Source organism: Bombina bombina, chromosome 5 (assembly GCF_027579735.1).
Source record: "Bombina bombina isolate aBomBom1 chromosome 5, aBomBom1.pri, whole genome shotgun sequence".
Taxonomy (NCBI): domain Eukaryota; kingdom Metazoa; phylum Chordata; class Amphibia; order Anura; family Bombinatoridae; genus Bombina; species Bombina bombina.
In genome coordinates, this window is record NC_069503.1 from 578,168,981 (window position 1) to 578,195,865 (window position 26,885).

A 26,885-nucleotide genomic window follows, 5' to 3' on the forward strand; every position below is an offset into this window, starting at 1 on the left:
AGACATCCGATGCGGAGCATCCTCTTCTTTCTTCGTCCGACCACTGAATGAAGGTTCCTTTAAATGACGTCATCCAAGATGGCGTCCCTTCAATTCCGATTGGCTGATAGAATTCTATCAGCCAATCGGAATTAAGGTAGAAAAAATCCTATTGGCTGATGCAATCAGCTAATAGGATTGAGCTTGCATTCTATTGGCTGATTGGAACAGCCAATAGAATGCCAGCTCAATCCTATTGGCTGATTGGATCGGCTAATAGGATTGAAGTTCAATCCTATTGGCTAATTGCATCAGCCAATAAGATTTTTTCTACCTTAATTCCGATTGGCTGATAGAATTCTATCAGTTAATTGGAATTGAAGGGACGCCATCTTGGATGACGTCATTTAAAGGAACCTTCATTCAGTCGTCAGACAAAGAAAGAAGAGGATGCTCCGCGTCAGATGTCTTGAAGATGGGCCCGCTCCGCGCCGGATGGATGAAGATAGAAGATGCCGTCTGGATGAAGACTTCTGCCCGTCTGGTGGACCACTTCTGCCCGGTTGGGTGAAGACGTCTCATGGTAGGGTGATCTTCAGGGGGTTAGGGTTTTTTTAAGGGGCGATTGGGTGGGTTTTAGAGTAGGGTTGGTTGTGTGGGTGGTGGGTTTTAATGTTGGGGGGGTATTTGTACTTTTTTTTACAGGTAAAAGAGCTGATTACTTTGGGCCAATGCCCCGCAAAAGGCCAGTTTAAGGGCTATTTGTAATTTAGTGTAGGGTAGGGTTTTTTTTATTTTGGGGGGCTTTTTTATTTTGTTAGGGGGATTAGAGTAGGTGTAATTAGTTTAAAAATCTTGTAATTATTTCTCTTGTAAGATGTATCGAGTCCACGGATTCATCCATACTTATGGGATATTCTCCTTCCCTACAGGAAGTGGCAGAGAGAGCACCCACAGCAGAGCTGTCCATATAGCTCCTCCCTTAGCTCCACCCCCCAGTCATTCTCACTGCCTGCTTAACTGCTAGGAAGGGCAAAGGGAGTGTGGTGACAAAAATGTTAGTTTTTATTTTCTCAAGCAAAAGTTTGTTATTTTAAATGGTACTGGTGTGTACTATTTACTCTCTGGCAGAAAAGGGATGAAGATTTCTGCAAGGAGGATGATGATCTTAGCATTTTGTAACTAACATCCACTGCTGTTCTCACAAGGGCTGAAGAGTACAGGAAAACTTCAGTTTGCAGGCTAAACTGCATTAAGGTATGTTCAGTCTATTTTTTTCTAGACAGACTGTGTTATTTCTAGAAAAGGCTGGCAATATCCCCATGAGACACTAATAGGAAAAAACGTTTTGGTTTAATTACAAAAAAAAGTTTTTTTGAGGGACTTTAAGGGGTCTTTGTGGCTTGTTTAAGGGTTATTAACCCACATGGCTAGTTTAAGAAACACTCTGTGGTGTTTCTTTTAGGCCCCATAACATCTACTTCTCCAGAGATTCCTGCTGTATTTGAGGGCTGTAAAGAGGTTTTTTCCCCACAAATCGTTCCTAAAGGGAAGGTAGGCGCCACAGCAGAGCTGTGGCAAGGTGCTGAACGTTATTTTACCGGTTTTGAAGTTTTTTCAATCCGGTTTTTACATTAAGGGGTTAATTGTTTATTTGCATAGTGGTGCAAAGTTACTAAGACTTTATGATGCTACTGTAAAAATTTCGTTTTGTTTACTGCTTTTTTACACTGTTTTGTACCGTTTTTGTTTAAAGTGTTATTTTCTTTGATTAAAGTGTTTTCCAAGCTTGTTTGTTTCATTACTAGCCTGTTTAACATGTCTGACACCAAGGAAAATCCTTGTTCTATGTGTTTAGAAGCCATTTTGGAACCCCCTCTTAGAATGTGTCCCACTTGCACTAATATGTCTATAAATTATAAAGAGCATATTTTAGCACTTAAAAATATTGCAATAGATGATTCTCAGTTAGAAGGAAATGAGGGTTTAGCATCTAGCTCTCCCCAAGTGTCACAACCAGTAACGCCCGCACAAGTGACGCCAAGTACCTCTAATGCGTCAAATTCATTTACTTTACAAGACATGGCCATAGTTATGAATAAAACCCTCACAGAGGTTTTCTCTAAACTGCCTGGTTTACAAGGAAAGCGTGACAGCTCTGGGTTAAGAACAAATGCTGAGCCGTCTGACGCTTTAGTAGCCGTATCCGATATACCCTCACAATGTTCTGAAGTAGGGGTAAGGGATTTGTTATCTGAGGGAGAGATTTCTGATTCAGGAAAGATGCTCCCTCAGACAGATTCTGATATGACGGCCTTTAAATTTAAGCTGGAACACCTCCGCTTATTGCTCAAGGAGGTATTAGCTACTCTAGACGATTGTGACCCTATAATGGTCCCAGAGAAATTGTGTAAAATGGACGGATACTTAGAGGTTCCTGTTTACACTGATGTTTTTCCAGTCCCTAAGAGGATTGTGACTATTGTTACTAAGGAGTGGGATAGACCAGGTATTCCGTTCGCTCCCCCTCCTGTTTTTAAGAAAATGTTTCCCATATCTAACACCATACAGGACTTGTGGCAGACTGTTCCTAAGTTGGAGGGAGCTATTTCTACTCTTGCTAAGCGTACAACTATACCTATCGAAGACAGTTGTGCTTTCAAAGATCCTATGGATAAAAAATTAGAGGGTCTCCTAAAGAAAATTTTTGTTCATCAAGGTTTTCTTCTCCAACCTATTGCATGCATTGTTCCTGTAACTACTGCAGCTGCTTTCTGGTTTGAGGCTCTAGAAGAGGTTCTCCAGGTGGAGACTCCATTAGAGGATATTATGGATAGAATTAAGGCCCTTAAGTTGGCTAATTCTTTAATTACAGATGCCACTTTCCAAATGGCTAAATTAGTGGCAAAGAATTCAGGTTTTGCCATTTTAGCACGCAGGGCGTTATGGCTTAAGTCCTGGTCTGCTGATGTGTCATCAAATCTAAGTTGCTGAACAAACCCTTTCAAAGGAAAGACCCTATTCGGGCCTACACTGAAAGAAATTATTTCAGACATCACTGGAGGGAAAGGCCATGCCCTCCCTCAGGATAAAACAAATAAGATGAGGACCAAACAAGATTTCGGAACTTTAAAGGTCCCGCTTCAGCTTCCCCTGCAGCAAAGCAAGAGGGGAATTCTGTCCAATCCAAGTCAGTCTGGAGACCTAACCAGGCTTGAAACAAAGGTAAACAGGCCAAGAAGCCTGCTGCTGCCTCTAAGACAGCATGAAGGGGTATCCCCCGATCCGGGACTGGATCTAGTAGGGGGCAGACTCTCTTCGCTCAGGCTTGGGCAAACGATTCCTGGGCTTTAGAAATTGTGTCCCAAGGATATCTTCTGGACTTCAAAGACTCCCCCCAAAGGGGGAGATTTCACATTTCTCAATTGTCTGCAAACCAGACAAAGAGAGAGGCGTTTTTACGCTGTGTAGAAGACCTACATACCATGGGAGTGATCCGCCCAGTTCCAAGAGCGGAACAAGGGCTAGGTTTTTACTCCAACCTGTTTGTGGTTCCCAAAAAAGAGGGAACTTTCAGACCGATCTTGGATCTCAAAATTCTAAACAAATTCCTCAGAGTACCATCTTTCAATATGGAGACTATTCGGACTATTCTTCCTCTGATCGAGGGGGGTCAATATATGACTACCGTGGATTTAAAGGATGCGTATCTACACATCCCTATTCACAGAGATCATCATCAATTCCTCAGATTCGCCTTTCTGGACAGGCATTACAGGTTTGTGGCCCTTCCTTTCGGGTTGGCCACAGCTCCCAGAATTTTCACAAAGGTGCTAGGGTCCCTTTTGGCGGTTCTAAGACCGCGGGGTATAGCAGTGGCGCCTTATCTAGACGACATCTTAATTCAGGCGTCGACTTTCCAGCTAGCCAAGTCTCACACGGACATCGTGTTGGCTTTTCTGAGATCTCACGGATGGAAGGTGAACATAAAAAAGAGTTCTCTCGTCCCTCTCATAAGAGTTTCCTTCCTAGGGACTCTGATAGACTCGGTAGAAATGAAAATATTTCTGACGGAGGTCAGAAAATCAAAACTTTTAATCACTTGCCGAGCTCTTCATTCCATTCCTCGGCCATCAGTGGCTCAGTGTATGGAGGTAATCGGACTCATGGTAGCGGCAATGGACATAGTTCCTTATGCCCGCCTACACCTCAGACCACTGCAACTATGCATGCTCAAACAGTGGAATGGGGATTATGCAGATTTATCTCCTCAACTGCATCTGGACCAAGAGACCAGAGATTCTCTTCTCTGGTGGTTGTCTCAGGACCACCTGTCTCAGGGAATGTGTTTCCGCAGGCCAGAGTGGCTCATAGTAACGACAGATGCCAGCCTGCTAGGCTGGGGTGCAGTCTGAAAATCCCTGAAAGCACAGGGCTTATGGTCTCGGGAGGAATCTCTCCTCCTGATAAACATTCTAGAACTGAGAGCGATATTCAATGCGCTTCAGGCATGGCCTCAGCTAGCTGCGGCCAAATTCATCAGATTTCAGTCGGACAACATCACGACTGTAGCCTATATCAATCATCAAGGAGGAACACGGAGTTCTCTAGCGATGATGGAGGTAACCAAAATAATCCGATGGGCGGATGATCACTCTTGCCATCTCTCAGCAATCCATATCCCAGGGGTAGAGAACTGGGAGGCGGATTTCCTAAGTCGTCAGACTTTTCATCCGGGGGAGTGGGAGCTCCATCCTGAGGTATTTGCCCAGCTGACTCAGCTATGGGGCACACCAGAATTGGATATAATGGCGTCCCGACAGAACGCCAAACTTCCTTGTTACGGGTCCAGGTCCCGGGATCCCCAGGCGGTACTGATAGATGCTCTAGCAGTGCCCTGGTCCTTCAATCTGGCTTATGTATTTCCACCGTTTCCTCTCCTCCCACGTCTGGTTGCCAGAATCAAGCAGGAGAGAGCTTCAGTGATTCTGATAGTGACTGCGTGGCCACGCAGGACTTGGTATGCAGACCTGGTGGACATGTCATCTGTTCCACCGTGGACTCTGCCAATGAGGCAGGACCTTCTAATCCAAGGTCCATTCAAGCATCCAAATCTAACTTCTCTGCGTCTGACTGCTTGGAGATTGAACGCCTGATTCTATTAAAGCGTGGTTTCTCGGTCATTGATACCCTGATTCAGGCTAGAAAGCCTGTCACCAGGAAAATCTATCATAAGATTTGGCGCAGATATCTTTGTTGGTGTGAATCCAAGGGTTACTCATGGAGTAAGATTAGGATTCCTAGAATTTTGTCCTTTCTCCAAGAAGGATTGGAGAAGGGATTATCAGTTAGTTCCTTAAAAGGACAAATATCTGCTTTGTCTATTCTTTTACACAAACGTCTGGCAGATGTCCCAGACGTTCAAGCGTTTAGTCAGGCCTTGGTCAGGATCAAGCCTGTTTTTAAACCTGTTGCTCCACCATGGAGCCTAAATTTGGTTCTTAATATTCTTCAAGGGGTTCCGTTTGAACCTATGCATTCCATAGATATTAAGCTTCTATCTTGGAAAGTTTTGTTTTTAGTAGCCATCTCTTCGGCTCGAGTTATCTGCTTTACAGTGTGACTCACCTTACCTAGTTTTCCATGCAGATAAGGTGGTTTTGCGTACCAAACCTGAGTTTCTTCCTAAGGTTGTTTCTAATAGGAATATCAATCAGGAGATTGTTGTTCCTTCTCTGTGTTCCTCAAAGAAGGAACGTCTGATGCACAATCTTGATGTGGTTCGTGCTTTAAAGTTCTACTTACAAGCAACTAAAGATTTCCGTCAAACATCTTCATTGTTTGTTGTTTATTCTGGTAAACGGAGAGGTCAAAAGGCTACGGCTACCTCTCTTTCCTTTTGGCTGAAAAGCTTCATCCGTTTGGCTTATGAGACTGCTGGCCAGCAGCCTCCTGAAAGAATTACTGCTCATTCTACTAGAGCAGTGGCTTCCACATGGGTTTTTAAAAATGAGGCTTCTGTTGAACAGATTTGTAAGGCGGCGACTTGGTCTTCGCTTCATACTTTTTCCAAATTTTCCAAATTTGGTACTTTTGCTTCTTCGGAGGCTATTTTTGGGAGAAAGGTTCTACAAGCAGTGGTGTCTTCCGTTTAAGGTACCTGTCTTGTCCCTCCCTTCATCCGTGTCCTAAAGCTTTGGTATTGGTATCCCATAAGTATGGATGAATCCGTGGACTCGATACATCTTACAAGAGAAAACAGAATTTATGCTTACCTGATAAATTTCTTTCTCTTGTGATGTATCGAGTCCACGGCCCGCCCTGTCTATTTAAGACAGGTAGTATATTTTTATTTAAAAAACTTCAGTCACCACTGCACCCTATAGTTTCTCCTTTTTCTTCCTAGCCTTCGGTCGAATGACTGGGGGGTGGAGCTAAGGGAGGAGCTATATGGACAGCTCTGCTGTGGGTGCTCTCTCTGCCACTTCCTGTAGGGAAGGAGAATATCCCATAAGTATGGATGAATCCGTGGACTCGATACATCACAAGAGAAAGAAATTTATCATGTAAGCATAAATTCTGTTTTTATTATTTTCTGTAATTTAGTGGGGGGGGTTCGTACTTTAGATATTTTTTTTAAATTGTAATTAATTGTATTTAGTTTAGGTTATTTATTTAATTCTAGTGTAGTGTTAGGTGTAATTGTAACTTAGTTTAGGTTTTATTTTACAGGTAAATTTGTCTTTATTTTAACTAGGAAGTTATTAAATAGTTAATAACTATTTAATAACTATTGTACCTAGTTAAAATAAATACAAAGTTGCCTGTAAAATAAAAATAAACCCTAAGCTAGCTACATTGTAACTATTAGTTATATTGTAGCTAGCTTAGGGTTTATTTTATCAGTAAGTATTCAGTTTTAAATAGGAATAATTTAGCTAATTATAGTAATTTTATTTAGATTTATTGTAATTATATTTACGTTAGGGGGGTTAGGGTTAGACTTAGATTTAGGGGTTAATACATTTAATATAGTGGCGGCGACGTTGGGGTCGACAGATTAGGGGTTAATAAATGTAGGTAGGTGTCGGCGATGTTAGGGCCGGCAGATTAGGGGTTAATAATATTTAAATCGTGTTTGCGATGCGGGAGTGCAGCGTTTTAGGGGTTAATATATTTATTATAGTGGTGGCAATGTCCGGTTCGGCAGATTAGGGGTTAAAAAATTTATTTTAGTGTTTGCGATGTGGGGGGCCTCGGTTTAGGGGTTAATAGGTAGTTTATGGGTGTTAGTGTACTTTTTAGCACTTTAGTTAAGAGTTTTATGCTACAGCGTTGTAGTGTAAAACTCTTAACTACTGACTTAAAAATGCGGTACCAGTGTTGACAGGAGAGGGTCTACCGCTCACTTTTTGTCAGACTCGTAATACCGCCGCTATGCAAGTCCCATTGAAAATATAGGATACGCAATTGACGTAAGTGGATTTGCGGTATTTCCGAGTCTGGCCAAAAAAGTGAGCGGTGAGCCTGTCATTTCAAGACTCATAATACCAGCGGGCGTTAAAAAGCAGCGTTGGGACCTCTCAACGCTGCTTTTTAACCCTAACGCACAACTTGTAATCTAGCCGATTTTTTTTTGCATTTAAAGGGACAGTCTAGGCCAAAATAAACTTTCATGATTCAAATAGGGCATGTAATTTGAAACAATTTTCCAATTTACTTTTATCACCAATTTTGCTTTGTACTCTCGGTATTCTTAGTTGAAAGCTAAACCTAGGAGGTTCATATGCTAATTTCTAAGCCCTTGAAGACCGCCTCTTCTCTCAGGGCATTTTGACAGTTTTTCACCACTAGAGGGTTTTTGTTCATGTGTGTCCTATAGATAACACTGTGCTCACGCACGTGAAGTTCCAGGGAGCCAGCACTGATTGGCTAAAATGCATGTCTGTCAAAAGAACTGAAATAAGGGGGCAGTTTGCAGAGGCTTAGATACAAGATAATCACAGAGATAAAAAGTGTATTTATATAACTGTGTTGGTTATGCAAAACTAGGGAATGGGTAATAAAGGGATTATCTATCTTTTAAAACAATAAAAATTCTGGTGTAGACTGTCCCTTTAAGAGGGCATAATACAATGTATCATATTTTTGGAGGGGAAAAAAACAGAATTTATGCTTACCTGATAAATTACTTTCTCCAACGGTGTGTCCGGTCCACGGCGTCATCCATTACTTGTGGGATATTCTCCTCCCCTACAGGGAAAGGCAAGGAGAGCACACAGCAAGAGCTGTCCATATAGCTCCCCCTCTGGCTCCGCCCCCCAGTCATTCGACCGACGGTTAGGAGAAAAAGGAGAAACTATAGGGTGCCGTGGTGACTGTAGTGTATAAAGAAAAAGAAAACATTTTCAAACCTGATTAAAAAACCAGGGCGGGCCGTGGACTGGACACACCGTTGGAGAAAGTAATTTATCAGGTAAGCATAAATTCTGTTTTCTCCAACATTGGTGTGTCCGGTCCACGGCGTCATCCATTACTTGTGGGAACCAATACCAAAGCTTTAGGACACGGATGAAGGGAGGGAGCAAATTAGGTTACCTAAACAGAAGGCACCACGGCTTGCAAAACCTTTCTCCCAAAAACAGCCTCCGAAGAAGCAAAAATATCAAATTTGTAAAATTTGGCAAAAGTGTGCAGAGAAGACCAAGTCGCTGCCTTACATATCTGATTAACAGAAGCCTCGTTCTTGAAGGCCCATGTGGAAGCCACAGCCCTAGTGGAGTGAGCTGTGATTCGTTCAGGAGGCTGCCGTCCGGCAGTCTCATAAGCCAATCGGATAATGCTTTTCAGCCAGAAAGAGAGGTAGCAATAGCTTTTTGTCCTCTCCTCTTACCAGAGTAAACGACAAACAAGGATGAGGTTTGTCTAAAATTCTTTGTTGCTTCTAAATAGAACTTTAAAGCACGGACTACATCTAAATTGTGTAACAAACGTTCCTTCTTTGAAACTGGATTCGGGCACAGAGAAGGAACAACTATTTCCTGGTTAATATTCTTGTTGGAAACAACTTTTGGAAGAAAACCAGGCTTGGTACGCAAAATAACCTTATCTGAATGGAACACCAGATAGGGTGGATCACACTGCAAAGCAGATAATCCAGAAACTCTTCTAGCAGAAGAAATAGCAACCAAAAACAGAACTTTCCAAGATAGCAACTTGATATCTATGGAATGAAAGGGTTCAAACGGAACCCCCTGAAAGAACTGAAAGAACTAAATTTAGACTCCAAGGAGGAGTCAAGGGTCTGTAAACAGGTTTGATTCTGACCAAAGCCTGTACAAAAGCTTGTACCTCTGGCACAGCTGCCAGTCGTTTCTATAACAAGACAGATAAAGCAGAAATCTGTCCTTTTAGAGAACTCGCTGACAATCCCTTATCCAAACCTTCTTGGAGAAAGGAGAGGATCTTAGGAATTTTATTCTTACTCCAGGAGAATCCCTTGGATTCACACCAACAGATATATCTTTTCCATATTTTATGGTAAATCTTTCTAGACACAGGTTTTCTGGATCTATCACTGAATCTGAAAACCCACGCTTGGATAAAATCAAACGTTCAATTTCCAAGCAGTCAGCTGCAGAGAAATTAGATTTGGATGTTCGAATGGACCTTGTACTAGAAGATCCTGTCTCAAAGGTAGCTTCCATGGTGGAGCCAATGACATATTCACCAGGTCTGCATACCAAGTCCTGCGCGGCCACGCAGGAGCTATCAGAATCACCGAGGCCTTCTCCTGTCTGATCCTGGCTACAAGCCTGGGAAGGAGAGGGAACGGTGGAAACGCATAAGCTAGGTTGAAGGCGCCACTAATGCATCCACTAGAGTGGCCTTGGGATCCCTGGATCTGGACCCGTAGCAAGGAACCTTGAAGTTCTGACGAGACGCCATCAGATCCATGTCTGGAATGCCCCATAATTGAGTCAACTGGGCAAACACCTCCGGGTGGAGTTCCCACTCCCCCGGATAGAAAATCTGATGACTCAGATAATCCGCCTCCCAGTTGTCTACTCCTGGGATGTGGATTGCAGATAGGTGGCAGGAGTGATCCTCCGCCCATTTGATGATCTTGGATACCTCTCTCATCGCCAAGGAACTCCTTGTTCCTCCCTGATGGTTGATGTAAGCTACAGTCGTCATGTTATCTGACTGGAATCTTATGTATCCGGCCTTCGCTAGATGAGGCCAAGCCCGGAGAGCATTGAATATCGCTCTCAGTTCCAGGATGTTGATCGGGAGAAGAGACTCTTCCCGAGACCATAAACCCTGAGTTTTCAGGGAATCCCAGACCGCGCCCCAGCCTGATAGACTGGCGTCGGTCGTGACAATGACCCACTTTGGTCTGCAGAAACTCATTCCCTGAGACAGGTGATCCTGTCAACTGGAGCATGCACAGTTGTAATGGTCTTAGATGAATTCGAGCAAAAGGAACTATGTCCATTGCTGCAACCATCAACCCTACTACTTCCATGCACTGAGCTATGGAAGGCTGCAGAATAGAGAGAAGAACTTGACAAGCGTTTAGAAGCTTTGACTTTCTGACTTCTGTCAGGAAGATCTTCATTTCAAAAGAATCTATTATTGTTCCCAAAAAGGGAACTCTTGTCGACGGAGACAGGGAACTCTTTTCTACGTTCACCTTCCACCCGTGAGATCTGAGGCTAGAACAATGTCTGTATGAGCCTTTGCCTTGGAAAGAGACAACGCTTGAATTAGAATGTCATCCAGATAAGGTGCCACTGCAATGCCCCTTGGTCTTAGAACCGCTAGAAGGGACCCGAGCACCTTTGTGAAAATTCTGGGAGCAGTGGCTAGTCCGAATGGGAGAGCCACGAACTGATAATGTTTGTCCAGAAAGGCGAACCTTAGGAACTGATGATGATCTTTGTGGATAGGAATATGTAGATACGCATCCTTTAAATCCACGGTAGTCATATATTGACCCTCCTGGATTGTAGGTAAAATTGTTCGAATGGTTTCCATTTTGAACGATGGAACTCTGAGAAATTTGTTTAGAATTTTTAAATCCAGAATTGGTCTGAAAGTTCCCTCTTCTTTGGGAACTACAAACAGATTTGAGTAAAAACCCCTGACCTTGTTCCACAGTTGGAACTGGGTGTATCACTCCCATCTTTAACAGGTCTTCTACACAATGTAAGAATGCCTGTCTACTTATTTGGTTTGAAGATAAGTGAGAAATGTGGAACCTTCCCCTTGTGGGTAGTTCCTTGAATTCTAGAAGATAACCCTGAGAGACTATTTCTAGTGTCCAGGGATCCTGAACATTCCTTGCCCAAGCCTGAGCAAAGAGAGAGAGTCTGTCCCCTACTAGATCCGTCCCGGATCGGGGGCTACCCCTTCATGCTGTCTTGGTAGCAGCAGCAGGCTTCTTGGCCTGTTTACCCTTATTCCAGCCTTGCATTGGTTTCCAAGCTGGTTTAGTCTGGGAAGCGTTACCCTCTTGTCTAGAGGCTGGCGAGTTAGAAGCCGGTCCGTTCCTGAAATTGCGAAAGGAACGAAAATTGGACTTATTCTTAGCCTTGAAAGTCCTATCCTGTGGGAGGGCATGGCCATTTCCCCCAGTGATGTCTGAAATAATTTCTTTCAATTCTGGCCCAAAAAGGGTCTTACCTTTGAAAGGGATATTAAGCAATTTTGTCTTGGAAGATACATCCGCCGACCAAGACTTTAGCCAGAGCGCTCTGCGCGCCACAATTGCAAACCCTGAATTTTTCGCCGCTAATCTCGCTAACTGCAAAGCGGCGTCTAAAATAAAGGAATTAGCTAACTTAAGTGCGTGAATTCTGTCCATGACTTCCTCATACGGAGTCTCCCTACTGAGCGACTTTTCCAGTTCCTCGAACCAGAACCACGCCGCTGTAGTGACAGGAATAATGCACAAAATAGGTTGAAGGAGGTAACCTTGCTGTACAAAAATCTTTTTAAGCAAACCCTCCAATTTTTTATCCATAGGATCTTTGAAAACACAATTGTCCTCAATGGGAATGGTCGTGAGTTTGGCTAGTGTAGAAACCGCCCCCTCGACCTTAGGGACTGTTTGCCATATGTCCTTCCTGGGGTCGACCATAGGGAACAATTTCTTAAATATAGGAGGAGGGACAAAAGGTATGCCTGGCTTCTCCCACTCCTTATTCACTATGTCCGCCACCCGTTTAGGTATCGGAAAGGCATCAGGGTGCACCGGGACCTCTAGGAACTTGTCCATCTTGCACAAGTTTTCTGGGATGACCAGATTGTCACAATCATCCAGAGTAGATAGCACCTCCTTAAGTAATGCGCGGAGATGCTCTGATTTAAATTTAAATGTCACAACATCAGGTTCTGCCTGCTGAGAAATTCTTCCTGTATCAGAAATTTCTCCATCTGAGAAACCCTCCCTCACTGCCACTTCAGATTGGTGTGAGGGTATGACAGAAAAATTATCATCAGCGCCCTCCTGCTCTACAGTGTTTAAAACAGAGCAATCGCGCTTTCTCTGAAATGCTGGCATTTTGGATAAAATATTAGCTATGGAGTTATCCATTACTGCCGTCAATTGTTGCATAGTAACAAGCATTGGCGCGCTAGAAGTACTAGGGGTCGCCTGCGCGGGCATAACTGGTATAGACACAGAAGGAGAAGATGTAGAACTATCTCTACTTCCTTCATCTGAGGAATCATCCTGGGCAACCTTACTATTTGTGACAATACTGTCCTTACTGTGTTTGGACGCTATGGCACAATTATCACATATATTTGAAGGGGGAACCACATTGGCTTCCATACATACAGCACATGATCTATCAGAAGGTACAGACATGTTAAACAGGCTTAAACTAGTTAATAAAGTACAAAAACCGTTTTAAAACAAAACCGTTACTGTCTCTTTAAATGTTAAACAGGGCACACTTTATTACTGAATATGTGAAAAACTATGAAGGAATTATCCAATCTTTACCAAATTTTCACCACAGTGTCTTAATGCATTCAACGTATTGCACCCCAATTTTCAAGCTGTTAACCCTTAAAATGTGGAAACCGGAGCCGTTTGCAATTTTAACCCCACTACAGTCCCAGCCACAGCCTTTGTTGTGACTTCAACTATTCCAGGGGGGTATTTCAAGCCTTCTAGGAACTTTTTCAGTGGACACCAGACCCACTCACATGCATCTGCATGCACTGTACTTAAAAGAAACTGTGCAAAAAATGGCGCGAAAATGAGGCTCTGCCTAATACAGTGAAAGGCCCTTCCTGACTGGGAAGGTGTCTTAACTAGTGCCTGGCGATAAAAAACGTTCCCCAAATAATAAAAGTGTGAAATCCACTTCAAACTTTAAATAAAAACTTAAATAAGCAATCGATTTAGCCCTTAAGAGTGTCCACCAGTTAATAGCCCATAATAAGCCCTTTATTCTTTCTAAGTCTAAGAAAATGGCTTACCGATCCCCATGAGGGAAAAATGACAGCCTTCCAGCATTACACAGTCTTGTTAGAAAATGGCTAGTCATACCTTGAGCAGAAAAGTCTGCAAACTGTTCCCCCCAACTGAAGTTCTCTCATCTCAACAGTCCTGTGTGGGAACAGCAATCGATTTTAGTTACTGCTGCTAAAATCATACTCCTCTTTTAAACAGAACTCTTCATCTCTTTCTGTTTCAGAGTAAATAGTACATACCAGCACTATTTTAAAATAACAAACTCTTGATAGAAGAAATAAAAAACTACAACTAACACCACAAACTCCTCACCATCCCCGTGGAGATGCTACTTGTTCAGAGCGGCAAGGAGAATGACTGGGGTGCGGAGCCAGAGGGGGAGCTATATGGACAGCTCTTGCTGTGTGCTCTCCTTGCCTTTCCCTGTAGGGGAGGAGAATATCCCACAAGTAATGGATGACGCCGTGGACCGGACACACCAATGTTAGAGAAAACATTGTCTCTTTACTGAGAAAATATATATATTTTTAATGTTTGTGAGGTGTATCATAGCCCACCAAATGAGCAGTGGGTGTTCTGTACACAGTCAAGCACTTTCTGTTAACTTCAAAGTCAAAATAAACAGCTGACAATATTTTTTGCATAAAAAGGTTAAAAGGTTTAAATAATGCTCATCGATATGCATGACAAACTTTTTAAGAGTTTACAGTATCTTTAATATTTTAAGATTGTAAACCCCAAGCAAATCCTTACCTGGGCTGCAACAGTGTGAGATCTGGTAGGAAACAGCTTGGTGATACATGCTGTGTTGAAACCTGCTTCAGATAAACCAAAGGCAGCTCTTAATCCTGCACCCCCTGCACCAACCACCACAGCATCAAATTCATGGTCTACTACAGGATACTGAGTAGAAATCTAGAACAGTGAAAATAAAAGGTTTCAAGACAGGTTCGGGTGTGTTTTGGTTCAGTTTTCACATACATGGAATATGGCTGTGAGATACCAGTCATGAATATGGTTAAGAGGTTGTAACTAGAATTACTAAATAATGCTTAAAGTAGAAACAAATATATAGTATATTTAATTTGAAAACAATGAGCACTGATATCCACATAACCCATTAAAAATTAGCTATAGCTACAGTATATCATAAAAAAAAATTCCTAAACCATATATTTTACTAAAAGGTGTTCTGCTATATTTATCAAAAATATCTATCACACATCTAACATACCCAGAAAATTGGGCTGCACTTGTACATTAGTAGCCATCATGATGAATAAAAATCAATGTTTTGCTTTTTTTTTTTTTAATAAAAGAAATCTGATTTTTTTTTTCATTTAAATTAGATTTTTAAAATAGGATTTTTTTAAATAAAATGCTTTTTGAGAAAAAAAAAATCGAACAATTGTTTTCTATTTAAGATACATTATAATTCGGATTATCCTATGTTAGTGAAGGAATAATCTAGATTTTATTAAAGAGACAGAGACAAGTATTTTGCTAATAATTTTTCCTTTACTGCTCACACAGTAATTTAAAGAAAAAAATATATGTACACATTTAAAACATCATAGAAAACAAAGAGTAAACTACAGAGACCAATTAGAATACAGCCTGAGAAAGTAGAGACCAAAAGGGACCAATCAGAAGAGACCCAATAACCATATAATGTAATGACCAACAAGTAGAATCTCCTCCTCTTATCTTTGATGTGGAAGAATGTGAAGAAATTTTTATAAACGAGAAAAAGGCAAAGTCCAAAAAAAGATAAACAAAGTCCAAACAAGACTGGAACTGGAAAAATACTTGATAGAAGAGGTCTATTCTTCTTAAAGGCACTTGCAGAAGTTTTGGATTGTAGAACTGGAACAATCTCTCTCAACAGATTAATAGTAAACCTGAACTTGGTTGTAGAAAGATTTAGAGCCCTGTAATTGCAGGAGTTGTCGCTAAAGAAAAAAATATTTTTAAAAAGTAGTTAAAGGGACATAATACTCATATGCTAAATCACTTGAAACTGATGCAGTATAACTGTAAAAAGCTGACAGGAAAATATCACCTGAGCATCTCTATGTAAAAAAGGAAGATATTTTACCTCACAATTTCCTCAGCTCAGCAGAGTAAGTTCTGTGTAAAAAGTTATACTCAGCTGCTCCCAGCTGCAGGTAAAAAAAATTAAAAAAATGAAGAAATGAACAGCAGCCAATCAGCATCAGCAGTGCTGAGGTCATGAACTCTTACTGTGATCTCATGAGATTTGACTTAACTCTCATGAGATTTCATAGTAAGCTTCCTTTACCTGATTGGTGAAATAATATGAGAGTGCACGATGCTAGTCCCTTCAGATGTCCCAGGACAAACACACTAAAATGCTGCTTAGAAATCCTTTACAATGGGAGGTGGCTACTGAGGAACTTTTGAGGTAAAATATCTTTCTTTTTTACATAGAGATGTTCAGGTGATATTTTCTAATCAGCGTTTTACAGCTATGCTGCATCACTTTCAAGTGTTTAAACATTTGGGTATTATGGCCCTTTAAGAAACAAGTATAAACAATAAATAAAATAAGTAAACAGACCTCATACTATTTAAGGGAGGAAAAACAAACAATATAAGCGGCAGGAAAATACTCGTCTGTCTCTTTAATAAAATCTAGATTATTCCTTCACTAAGCTAGGATAATCAGAATTTTATTACAAGGACATGAAACCAACTGGTGAGAAATAGTATTAATGGGTTTAAAATAAAATTGTTTAAAAACATTATCAGAAGACCAGTCAGCAGCATTTAAAATAATCTTGGAGAAAGACTGATTTGGAAAAAGCTTTAGAAGCTGTGGTTCCTCTAATACAGTGTGCAGAAAAAACATGATCAACACCAACTTGAGCCATAATCCACTTAACCTATCTACTAATAGTAGTGGAAGATACGGGTAAATGGGGGACAGCATATGAAATTAACAGTTGTTTGGAATAACTATGTCTAATAAGCTTAGTCCTAGATTTGTATTCTTTAAGACAAAGTACACACACAATTTTGGATGGTCATGAAAATTGGGGTAAAAAATAGAGCTAGAAAGAGTTTTTGTCCTTCGAGATAAAGAAAAAATCACAACTTGGGGAGAAAACATTTTTAGAGTCATGATCAATGGCTCTGATATCAGAAACCCTTTTAAAAGATAAACATAAAAGGAATGCAAGTTTTGAACTAAGTTGTTTCAGAGACAAGTTAGAATTGTCTGGCCAATTTTGGAAAAAAGAGATTATCAAATCCACATACCAAAAGGAAGAATATCTAGAAGTTGGAGGTCTTTCAAATTTAATGAATTTTAGTAAAAGACAAACAGAAGAATTTTGACCAATAGGATGGTTATGAAGGTAATCATGCCCAGCCGAGATAGCCGATCTAGCTACATTAATGGATCTGTAAGCTAAGCCTTTGTGAAATAAACAGGATAGATAATTAATGACTTGAATTACAGGGGGTGAAATCGGATCCAAGTTTCTGATGTTGCACCAGCTAGACCATTTAAGCCAGGCGGATATATAACATTTTCTGGTTCCAGGAGCCTATGAGTTTTGAAAGAGAAGTTTAGCTTTCTCTGAAAGTCCTTCAGTAGACCAAGATCCCCTGAAATCGACCAAGCAATTAGTTGAAGATTGCCTTGGAGAACTAGATCGTTAAACTGTTCGTTGGGGTTTGATATAAGGTCTGGTTTAATTGGGAAAATAATGGGGGGAAGAAAATACATTTCTAGGAGATAGGGGTAGCAAATCTGAGTTGTCTAGAAGGGAGCAATGATTGTTATCTATATCTGGTGTTTCCTGACAAATAAAAATGTCTGCAGAATAATCGAAAAGGGGGGGGGGGGAGAACGTGTAAGCTCCCTGAGCAGGCCATGGTGAAAGGCATTGATGGCTAATGCTTCTGGGTCTTGTCTCCAGCTGAAGAAGGGACGTATCTGGAAATTCAAACGAGAAGCAAAAAGGTCTATCCAGAAGGGACCCCTAAATTTCTTAATCTCCTGAAAGAGAAGAGGGTTGAGCTTCCAGTCGCTGCCAACTATCTGGAACCCCAGCCTGCGACTTGATTGTAAAGACCTTGAATGTATTCTGCATACAAAGAAATGATCTGAGATAGACAAAGATGAATAAAATTCTTTGTTAAATTTGATAAAATTTTGGAACTGGTTCCTCCAAGACAATTGATATAACGCACAGCAGAAATGTTGTCCATGCATAAAAGAATAGTAATAGGCAGACTTTGTTTGACGAAACTCTTGACTGCAAAAGCTCCAGCCAGTTGATATGTAGTTGTTTCTCTGACAGAGACCATTTCCCTCCTGTAACTAGAGAGCCGCATCTCGCTCCCCAATCTGCTTGAATCAGATTCTATAATGACATCTGGTGAACTGCCAAAAATGGCTCTGCCATCCCAGGCCTCTATGCTGAGAAACCACCAACTGAGTTCCTCCAAAGCTTCTTCTGTTAGAGAAATAGGATGTTGATAGGAGAAACCTTTTCGAAGGTATGACATTTTCAGTCTCTGTAAAGCTCTGTAGTGCAGAGGGGCAGGAAAAATTGCTTGAATAGATGATGAAAGAAGTCAAATTATTCTGGCAAGGAAACAAAGAGGAAACAATTGTTTCTTGATAGCACAGGAAATTTCCCTATTGATCCTCCAAAGGTAGATTTAAAGGGACACTGAACCCAAATTTTTTCTTTCATGATTCAGATAGAGCATGTAATTTTAAGAAACTTTCTAATTTACTCCTATTATCAATTTGTATTCATTCTCTTGCTATCTTTATTTGAAAAAACAAAATTTATGCTTACCTGATAAATTCCTTTCTCCTGTAGTGTGGTCAGTCCACGGGTCATCATTACTTCTGGGATATTAACTCCTCCCCAACAGGAAGTGCAAGAGGATCACCCAGCAGAGCTGCTATATAGCTCCTCCCCTCTACGTCACACCCAGTCATTCGACCGAGAACCAACGAGAAAGGAGAAGCCAAAAGGTGCAGTGGTGACTGGAGTATAATTTAAAAATTTTGACCTGCCATAAAAACATGGCGGGCCGTGGACTGACCACACTACAGGAGAAAGGAATTTATCAGGTAAGCATAAATTTTGTTTTCTCCTGTTAAGTGTGGTCAGTCCACGGGTCATCATTACTTCTGGGATACCAATACCAAAGCTAAAGTACACGGATGACGGGAGGGACAGGCAGGCTCTTTATACGGAAGGAACCACTGCCTGAAGAACCTTTCTCCCAAAAACAACCTCCGAAGAAGCAAAAGTGTCAAATTTGTAAAATTTGGAAAAAGTATGAAGAGAAGACCAAGTTGCAGCCTTGCAAATCTGTTCAACAGAGGCCTCGTTCTTAAAGGCCCAAGTGGAAGCCACAGCTCTAGTAGAATGAGCTGTAATTCTTTCAGGAGGCTGCTGTCCAGCAGTCTCATAGGCTAAACGTATTATGCTACGAAGCCAAAAAGAGAGAGAGGTAGCCGAAGCTTTTTGACCTCTCCTCTGACCAGAATAAACGACAAACAGGGAAGACGTTTGACGAAAATCCTTAGTTGCCTGTAGATAAAATTTCAGGGCACGGACTACATCTAGATTATGTAGAAGACGTTCCTTCTTCGAAGAAGGATTAGGACACAAAGATGGAACAACAATCTCTTGATTGATATTCCTGTTAGTGACCACCTTAGGTAAGAACCCAGGTTTAGTACGCAGAACTACCTTGTCTGAATGAAAAATCAGATAAGGAGAATCACAATGTAAGGCAGATAACTCAGAGACTCTTCGAGCTGAGGAAATAGCCATTAAAAACAGAACTTTCCAAGATAACAGCTTGATATCAATGGAATGAAGGGGTTCAAACGGAACACCCTGTAAAACATTAAGAACTAAGTTCAAACTCCATGGTGGAGCAACAGTTTTAAACACAGGCTTGATCCTAGCCAAAGCCTGACAAAAAGCTTGAACGTCCGGAACCTCTGACAAACGTTTGTGTAAAAGAATGGACAGAGCTGAAATCTGTCCCTTTAAGGAACTAGCAGATAAACCCTTTTCTAAACCTTCTTGTAGAAAAGACAATATCCTAGGAATCCTAACCTTACTCCATGAGTAACTCTTGGATTCGCACCAATATAAGTATTTACGCCATATTTTATGGTAAATTTTTCTGGTAACAGGCTTCCTAGCCTGTATTAAGGTATCAATTACTGACTCGGAAAAACCACGTTTTGATAAAATCAAGCGTTCAATTTCCAAGCAGTCAGCTTCAGAGAAATTAGATTTTGATGTTTGAAAGGACCCTGGATCAGAAGGTCCTGTCTCAGAGGCAGAGACCAAGGTGGACAGGATGACATGTCCACTAGATCTGCATACCAAGTCCTGCGTGGCCACGCAGGCGCTATTAGAATCACCGATGCTCTCTCCTGTTTGATTCTGGCAATCAATCGAGGAAGCATCGGGAAGGGTGGAAACACATAAGCCATCCCGAAGGTCCAAGGTGCTGTCAAAGCGTCTATCAGAACCGCTCCCGGATCCCTGGATCTGGACCTGTAACAAGGAAGCTTGGCGTTCTGTCGAGAAGCCATGAGATCTATCTCTGGTTTGCCCCAACGTCGAAGTATTTGGGCAAAGACCTCCGGATGAAGTTCCCACTCCCCCGGATGAAAAGTCTGACGACTTAGGAAATCCGCCTCCCAGTTCTCCACTCCCGGGATGTGGATTGCTGACAGGTGGCAAGAGTGAGACTCTGCCCAGCGAATTATCTTTGATACTTCCATCATTGCTAGGGAGCTTCTTGTCCCTCCTTGATGGTTGATGTAAGCTACAGTCGTGACGTTGTCCGACTGAAACCTGATGAACCCCCGAGTTGTTAACTGGGGCCAAGCCAGAAGGGCATTGAGAACTGCTCTCAATTCCAGAATGTTTATTGGCAGGAGACTCTCCTCCTGAGTCCATGGACCCTGAGCCTTCAGAGAATTCCAGACAGCGCCCCAACCTAGTAGGCTGGCGTCTGTTGTTACAATTGACCAATCTGGTCTGCTGAATGGCATCCCCCTGGACAGATGTGGCCGAGAAAGCCACCATAGAAGAGAATTTCTGGTCTCCTGATCCAGATTCAGAGTAGGGGACAAGTCTGAGTAATCCCCATTCCACTGACTTAGCATGCACAATTGCAGCGGTCTGAGATGTAGGCGTGCAAAGGGTACTATGTCCATTGCCGCTACCATTAAGCCGATCACCTCCATGCATTGAGCCACTGACGGGTGTTGAATGGAATGAAGGACACGGCATGCATTTTGAAGCTTTGTTAACCTGTCTTCTGTCAGGTAGATCTTCATTTCTACAGAATCTATAAGAGTCCCCAAGAAGGGAACTCTTGTGAGTGGAAAGAGAGAACTCTTCTTTTCGTTCACCTTCCATCCATGCGACCTTAGAAATGCCAGTACTAACTCTGTATGAGACTTGGCAGTTTGAAAGCTTGAAGCTTGAATCAGAATGTCGTCTAGGTACGGAGCTACCGAAATTCCTTGCGGTCTTAATACCGCCAGAAGAGCACCCAGAACCTTTGTGAAGATTCTTGGAGCCGTAGCCAATCCGAATGAAAGAGCTACAAACTGGTAATGCCTGTCTAGGAAGGCAAACCTTAGATACCGGTAATGATCCTTGTGAATCGGTATGTGAAGGTAAGCATCCTTTAAATCCACTGTGGTCATGTACTGACCCTTTTGGATCATGTATAGGATTGTCCGAATAGTTTCCATTTTGAACGATGGAACTCTTAGGAATTTGTTTAGGATCTTTAAACCCAAGATTGGCCTGAAGGTTCCCTCTTTTTTGGGAACCACAAACAGATTTGAGTAAAACCCCTGTCCGTGTTCCGACCGCGGAACCGGATGGATTACTCCCATTAGTAAAAGATCTTATACACAGCGTAGAAACGCCTCTTTCTTTATTTGGTTTGTTGACAACCTTGACAGATGAAATCTCCCTTTTGGGGGAGAGGATTTGAAGTCCAGAAGATATCCCTGAGATATGATCTCTAACGCCCAGGGATCCTGAACATCTCTTGCCCAAGCCTGGGCGAAGAGGGAAAGTCTGCCCCCCACTAGATCCGTTCCCGGATCGGGGGCCCTCAATTCATGCTGTCTTAGGGGCAGCAGCAGGTTTCCTGGCCTGCTTGCCCTTGTTCCAGGACTGGTTAGGTCTCCAGCCTTGTCTGTAGCGAGCAACAGCTCCTTCCTGTTTTGGTACAGAGGAAGTTGATGTTGCTCCTGCCTTGAAATTACGAAAGGAACGAAAATTAGACTGTCTAGCCTTAGGTTTGGCTCTGTCTTGAGGCAGGGCATGGCCTTTACCTCCTGTAATGTCAGCGATAATTTCTTTCAAACCGGGCCCGAATAAGGTCTGCCCCTTGAAAGGTATGTTAAGTAATTTAGATTTAGAAGTAACATCAGCTGACCAGGATTTTAGCCACAGTGCTCTGCGTGCCTGAATGGCGAATACGGAATTCTTAGCCGTTAGTTTAGTTAAATGTACTACGGCATCCGAAATAAATGAATTAGCTAGCTTAAGTGTCTTAAGCTTGTTTGAAATCTCATCTATAGTTATTGAGTCAAGTCTCTTCCAGGGACTCGGACCAAAAAGCGGCCGCGGCCGTAACAGACGCAATACATGCAAGGGGTTGCAATATAAAACCTTGTTGAACAAACATTTTCTTAAGGTAACCCTCTAATTTTTTATCCATTGGATCTGAAAAGGCACAGCTATCCTCCACCGGGATAGTGGTACGCTTAGCCAGAGTAGAAACCGCTCCCTCCACCTTAGGGACCGTCTGCCATAAGTCCCGTGTGGTGGCGTCTATTGGAAACATTTTTCTAAACACAGGAGGGGGGGAAAAGGGTACACCGGGCCTATCCCACTCCTTAGTAATTATCTCTGTAAGCCTCTTAGGTATAGGAAATACGTCAGTACTCGCCGGTACCGCATAGTATCTATCCAGCCTACATAATTTCTCTGGGATTGCAACTGTGTTACAATCATTCAGAGCTGCTAATACCTCCCCTAACAGTACACGGAGGTTTTCAATTTTAAACTTAAAATTAGAAATGTCTGAATCCATTCTATTGGGATCAGAACCGTCACCTGCAGATTGAAGCTCTCCGTCCTCATGTTCAGCATACTGTGACGCAGTATCAGACATGGCCCTATTATCAACAGCGCACTCTGTTCTCACCCCAGAGTGATCACGCTTACCTCTAAGTTCTGGTAATTTAGCCAAAACTTCAGTCATAACATTAGCCATATCCTGTAATGTGATTTGTAATGGCCGCCCTGATGTACTTGGCGCTACAAAATCACGCACCTCCTGAGCGGGAGGTGCAGGTACTGACACGTGAGGCGAGTTAGTCGGCATAACTCTCCCCTCGTTGTTAGGTGAATGATGTTCAATTTGTACAGATTGACTTTTATTTAAAGTAGCATCAATGCAATTAGTACATAAATTTCTATTGGGCTCCACTTTGGCTTTAGCACATATAGCACAGAGATATTCCTCTGAGTCAGACATGTTTAAACACACCAGCAATTAAACTAGCAACTTGGAAATACTTTTCAAAGCAATTTTCAAATAATATGCAAACGCACTGTGCCTTTAAGAAGCACAGAAAAAAAGTTAAGACAGTTGAGAAACTATAACATCAATTCTTTCCGGTAAAAACACAATTTTAGCAAAGGATTGCCCCCATTAGCAATGGATAACTAACCCTGAATAGCAGAAAAAAAGTGCAGAAAATAAACGTTTTTAATCACAGTCAATAACAATCTCACAGCTCTGAAGACCCCTGAGCTCTGTAGAGACGAACCGGATCATGCAGGGAAGACAAGAATCTTCTGACTGAATTTTCAGATGCGTAGCAAAAGCGCCAAAATAGACCCCTCCCCCTCACACACAACAGTGAGGGAGATCAGTAAACTGTCATAAATGAAATAAAAACGACTGCCAAGTGGAAAAAAACAGTGCCCAAAACAATTTTTCACCCAGTACCTCAGATAATTAAACGATTTAACATGCCAGCAAAAACGTTTAACATCAAATAATGAAATGTCATTAGAAAGCCTGTTGCTAGTCCCTGCAAATTAGGCTAAAGTCGTATGCATACAGTATAATCCCAGTGAAGTGCCATTCCCCAGAATACTGAAGTGTAAATATACATACATGACAGCCTGATACCAGTTGCTACTACTGCATTTAAGGCTGAACTTACATTATATCGGTATGGCAGAATTTTCTCAGTCAATTCCATTGTCAGAAAATAATATGCTGCTACATACCTCTTTGCAGGTTAACCTGCCCGCTGTCCCCTGATCTGAAGTTTACCTCACTCCTCAGATGGCCGAGAACAGCAATATGATCTTAACTACGCCGGCTAAAATCATACAAAAAACTCAGGTAGATTCTTCTTCAAATTCTACCAGAGAACAAACAACACACTCCGGTGCTGTTATAAAATAACAAACTTTTGATTGAAGGTATAAAACTAAGTATAATCACCACAGTCCTCTCACACATCCTATCTATTAGTTGGGTGCAAGAGAATGACTGGGTGTGACGTAGAGGGGAGGAGCTATATAGCAGCTCTGCTGGGTGATCCTCTTGCACTTCCTGTTGGGGAGGAGTTAATATCCCAGAAGTAATGATGACCCGTGGACTGACCACACTTAACAGGAGAAAGAAGGTATCTAAGCTATTTTTTTGGTTCAGGACCATGGACAGCACTTGTTTATTGGTGGGTGAATTTATCCACCAATCAGCAAGAACAACCCAGGTTGTTTACAAAAAATGGGCCGGCATCTAAACTTACATTCTTGCATTTCAAATAAAGATAGCAAGAGAATGAAGAAAATTTGATAATAGTAGTAAATTAGAAAGTTGCTAAAAATTGCATGCTCTATCTGAATCACGAAAGACATTTTTTGGGTTTAGTGTCCCTTTAAGGTACTGGATACTGTGTTTATATTGAAACCTAAAAAAAGGTTAGTGATTGAGAAGGAACTAGAGAAGATTTTTTGAAGTTTATGATCATGATCAAACCTAAATTCTGTAGAAGAAGAATAGTGGTAGATAGATGAAATTGGAGAACAGAAGGAGAATGATGAATAAGAAGGATATAGTCCAAATAGATTATTAGACAAATTCCTCTCTTCTGTAACCATGCTACAATGGGTTTCAGGAGTTTTGTAAAGACCCAAGGGCTGAGGAAAGTCCAAATGGAAGACAGGTGAATTGCTATAATTTTTCTTTCCCAAAGAATCTAAAAAGAATTCTGAAATCTTGATGGACTGGAACAGTAAGATGGGTAACTTAAATCTAATCTTACTAACCAGTCTAAATTGTAGAGGCTGTCTCTCAAGAGGTGGATACCCTCCATTTTGAAATGATTGTAATTGAGAAAATAATATAGTTGTCTTTTAGGTTTATTACAGGACGGAAAGTCCCCTCTTTCTTTTTTACCAGAAACATATTGCTTATAAAAGAGTCTGTGGGATCTATGGCTGGTTGTATTGCATCTTTTAAGAATAACTCTGTTATTTCAGAGTCTAGAAGAATCTGATCTGAAAAGGAAAATTGTATGGTATTGGGAAGCTAAGGTTGGAATAGAGTGGTTAGAAATTCTAAGTTAGGCCTGAAACAGTTTGTAAAACCCAGGGATCTGAGGTTATTTTTTGCCATTCTCTTATGCATAAAGATAATCTGCTTCCTATTCTTGTGTGGGAAGAATGAGTGAGAAGAAAGATGTTTAAACTTACCTTGAAATAACCTTCTGTTGGCTCTGACCTGAAGGGTCTGTTGAAGGTTTGTCTTGATCTCGAAGGGAAGAAATTTGAATGGGAGGAGGAGGGCATGGAGGAATTGTGGAAATGAGACCTGCAGATGGTATTAGAGCAGCTGGAAAATTGGTCTCGGCCTATTCCAGCCCTTGCAAAAACTCTAAATGGCTGTTGTTGATGGAATATCTTTTTAGTACTCATTTTAACTTTGTTTAAGGAGTTAAAAGTATTCATGTAAGAGCTTAACTCTTTGAGGCCAGAATCGCCAAACAAAAGCCTATCAGCTTCTGGACCCATTTCATTGAATGTGAAATCCTTAATTTGAGGGTCAATACATCTTAAAAGTAAACGTCTACGTTGAGTAGAAATAGACGTATTATCATCACCCAGCATGTAAATCGTAAGTTGGATTCATTCTCTTGCTACCAAAGGATCCAAGGGAGAGTCATGGGATATTGAATCTTCGGTAAGCTCAAAAAGCTTTGTCACAGGGCCAAGGGTATCTAGTAATTTATCCTGGCAAGACCTCAAAAACCTGTCAGGACCCCTTATTAAATTGAAATTCCTGTGGCCAATAAATTTTAGTAAATTATTGTCAATATCAGGGGTAAGGTGGGTGTTGCTAGGCAATTCTGGCGAGGACATTCTGTTCTCAATGTGTACTTGGTTTTCTTAGACAGAGGCCTTCTAATATAGAAATCAATCAATTTAGCTACCCTTTTTGAAGGGCGCCACTGAGATGAACGGGGATGGTTAGGTTCTGTAAAGGGGATGCCAAAGTTATCATATAATTTAGGCTTATTAGATTTGGAAGATTTTTTTAAATATTTTACATTTAGGGGACTCTTCAGATGAAGAAGGGGATTGGGAAACAAAAGATACCGGAGATTGCCAGGAATAAAAAGATTTGTTACCAGAATCATGATTTAAATTATTTTTAAAAAAAACATTTTATTATTTGGTTCAGAGGGAGAATCTGAATCTGAGTGTAGAGGAAGTTTACTCTTACAAGAACGTTTTATAATTCGGGGAAATTCAGATCCAGAATCTGAGTCAGACACTTGCATAGTGCTGCACTGCTGAGCAGGCATGGAAATGTCAGAACTGTGACATTTTCTTTTAAGCAGAAATAAAAGTAACTTCTTTTTCAGGGGGGAAATAAATATGCTTAATTTTGCGTAAGGCTTTCTATGGCATATTCTGCTGAATGTTACTTAAATTATCAATAGCAGACTGAATCTGAGCCATCTGCTGTTTAAATGGTTCAAAAGAGCTGTTAATCATGCTCTGTACTGATTTTTCAGAAATAGTGTCTCTTTTGTCTTAAGACAAGTTTATAATAAATATATAATTATTTAACAAAATAATTCAATTAGGAAAAAAGTAAATTTATGCTTACCTGATAAATTAATTTCTTTTACGATATGACGAGTCCACGGATATCATCCTTACTTGTGGGATATTAACCTCCTGCTAACAGGAAGTGGCAAAGAGCACCACAGCAGAGCTGTATATATAGCTCCTCCCTTCCCACCACCCCCAGTCATTCGACCAAAGGTTTA

The 26,885-nt window shown here is 41.3% G+C and overlaps 1 protein-coding gene across 1 annotated transcript in view; it reads right to left on the reverse strand.

The window, feature by feature from the left end:
* The window catches only part of LOC128660601 (succinate dehydrogenase [ubiquinone] flavoprotein subunit B, mitochondrial), a 412,312-nt gene that overhangs the window by 332,203 nt on the left and 53,224 nt on the right, over positions 1–26,885 (reverse strand). Inside the window, exon 3 of the mRNA XM_053714527.1 lies at positions 14,225–14,386. Coding sequence (XP_053570502.1) covers positions 14,225–14,386 — 162 coding nt within the window. The remainder of the gene's footprint in view (positions 1–14,224; positions 14,387–26,885) is intronic.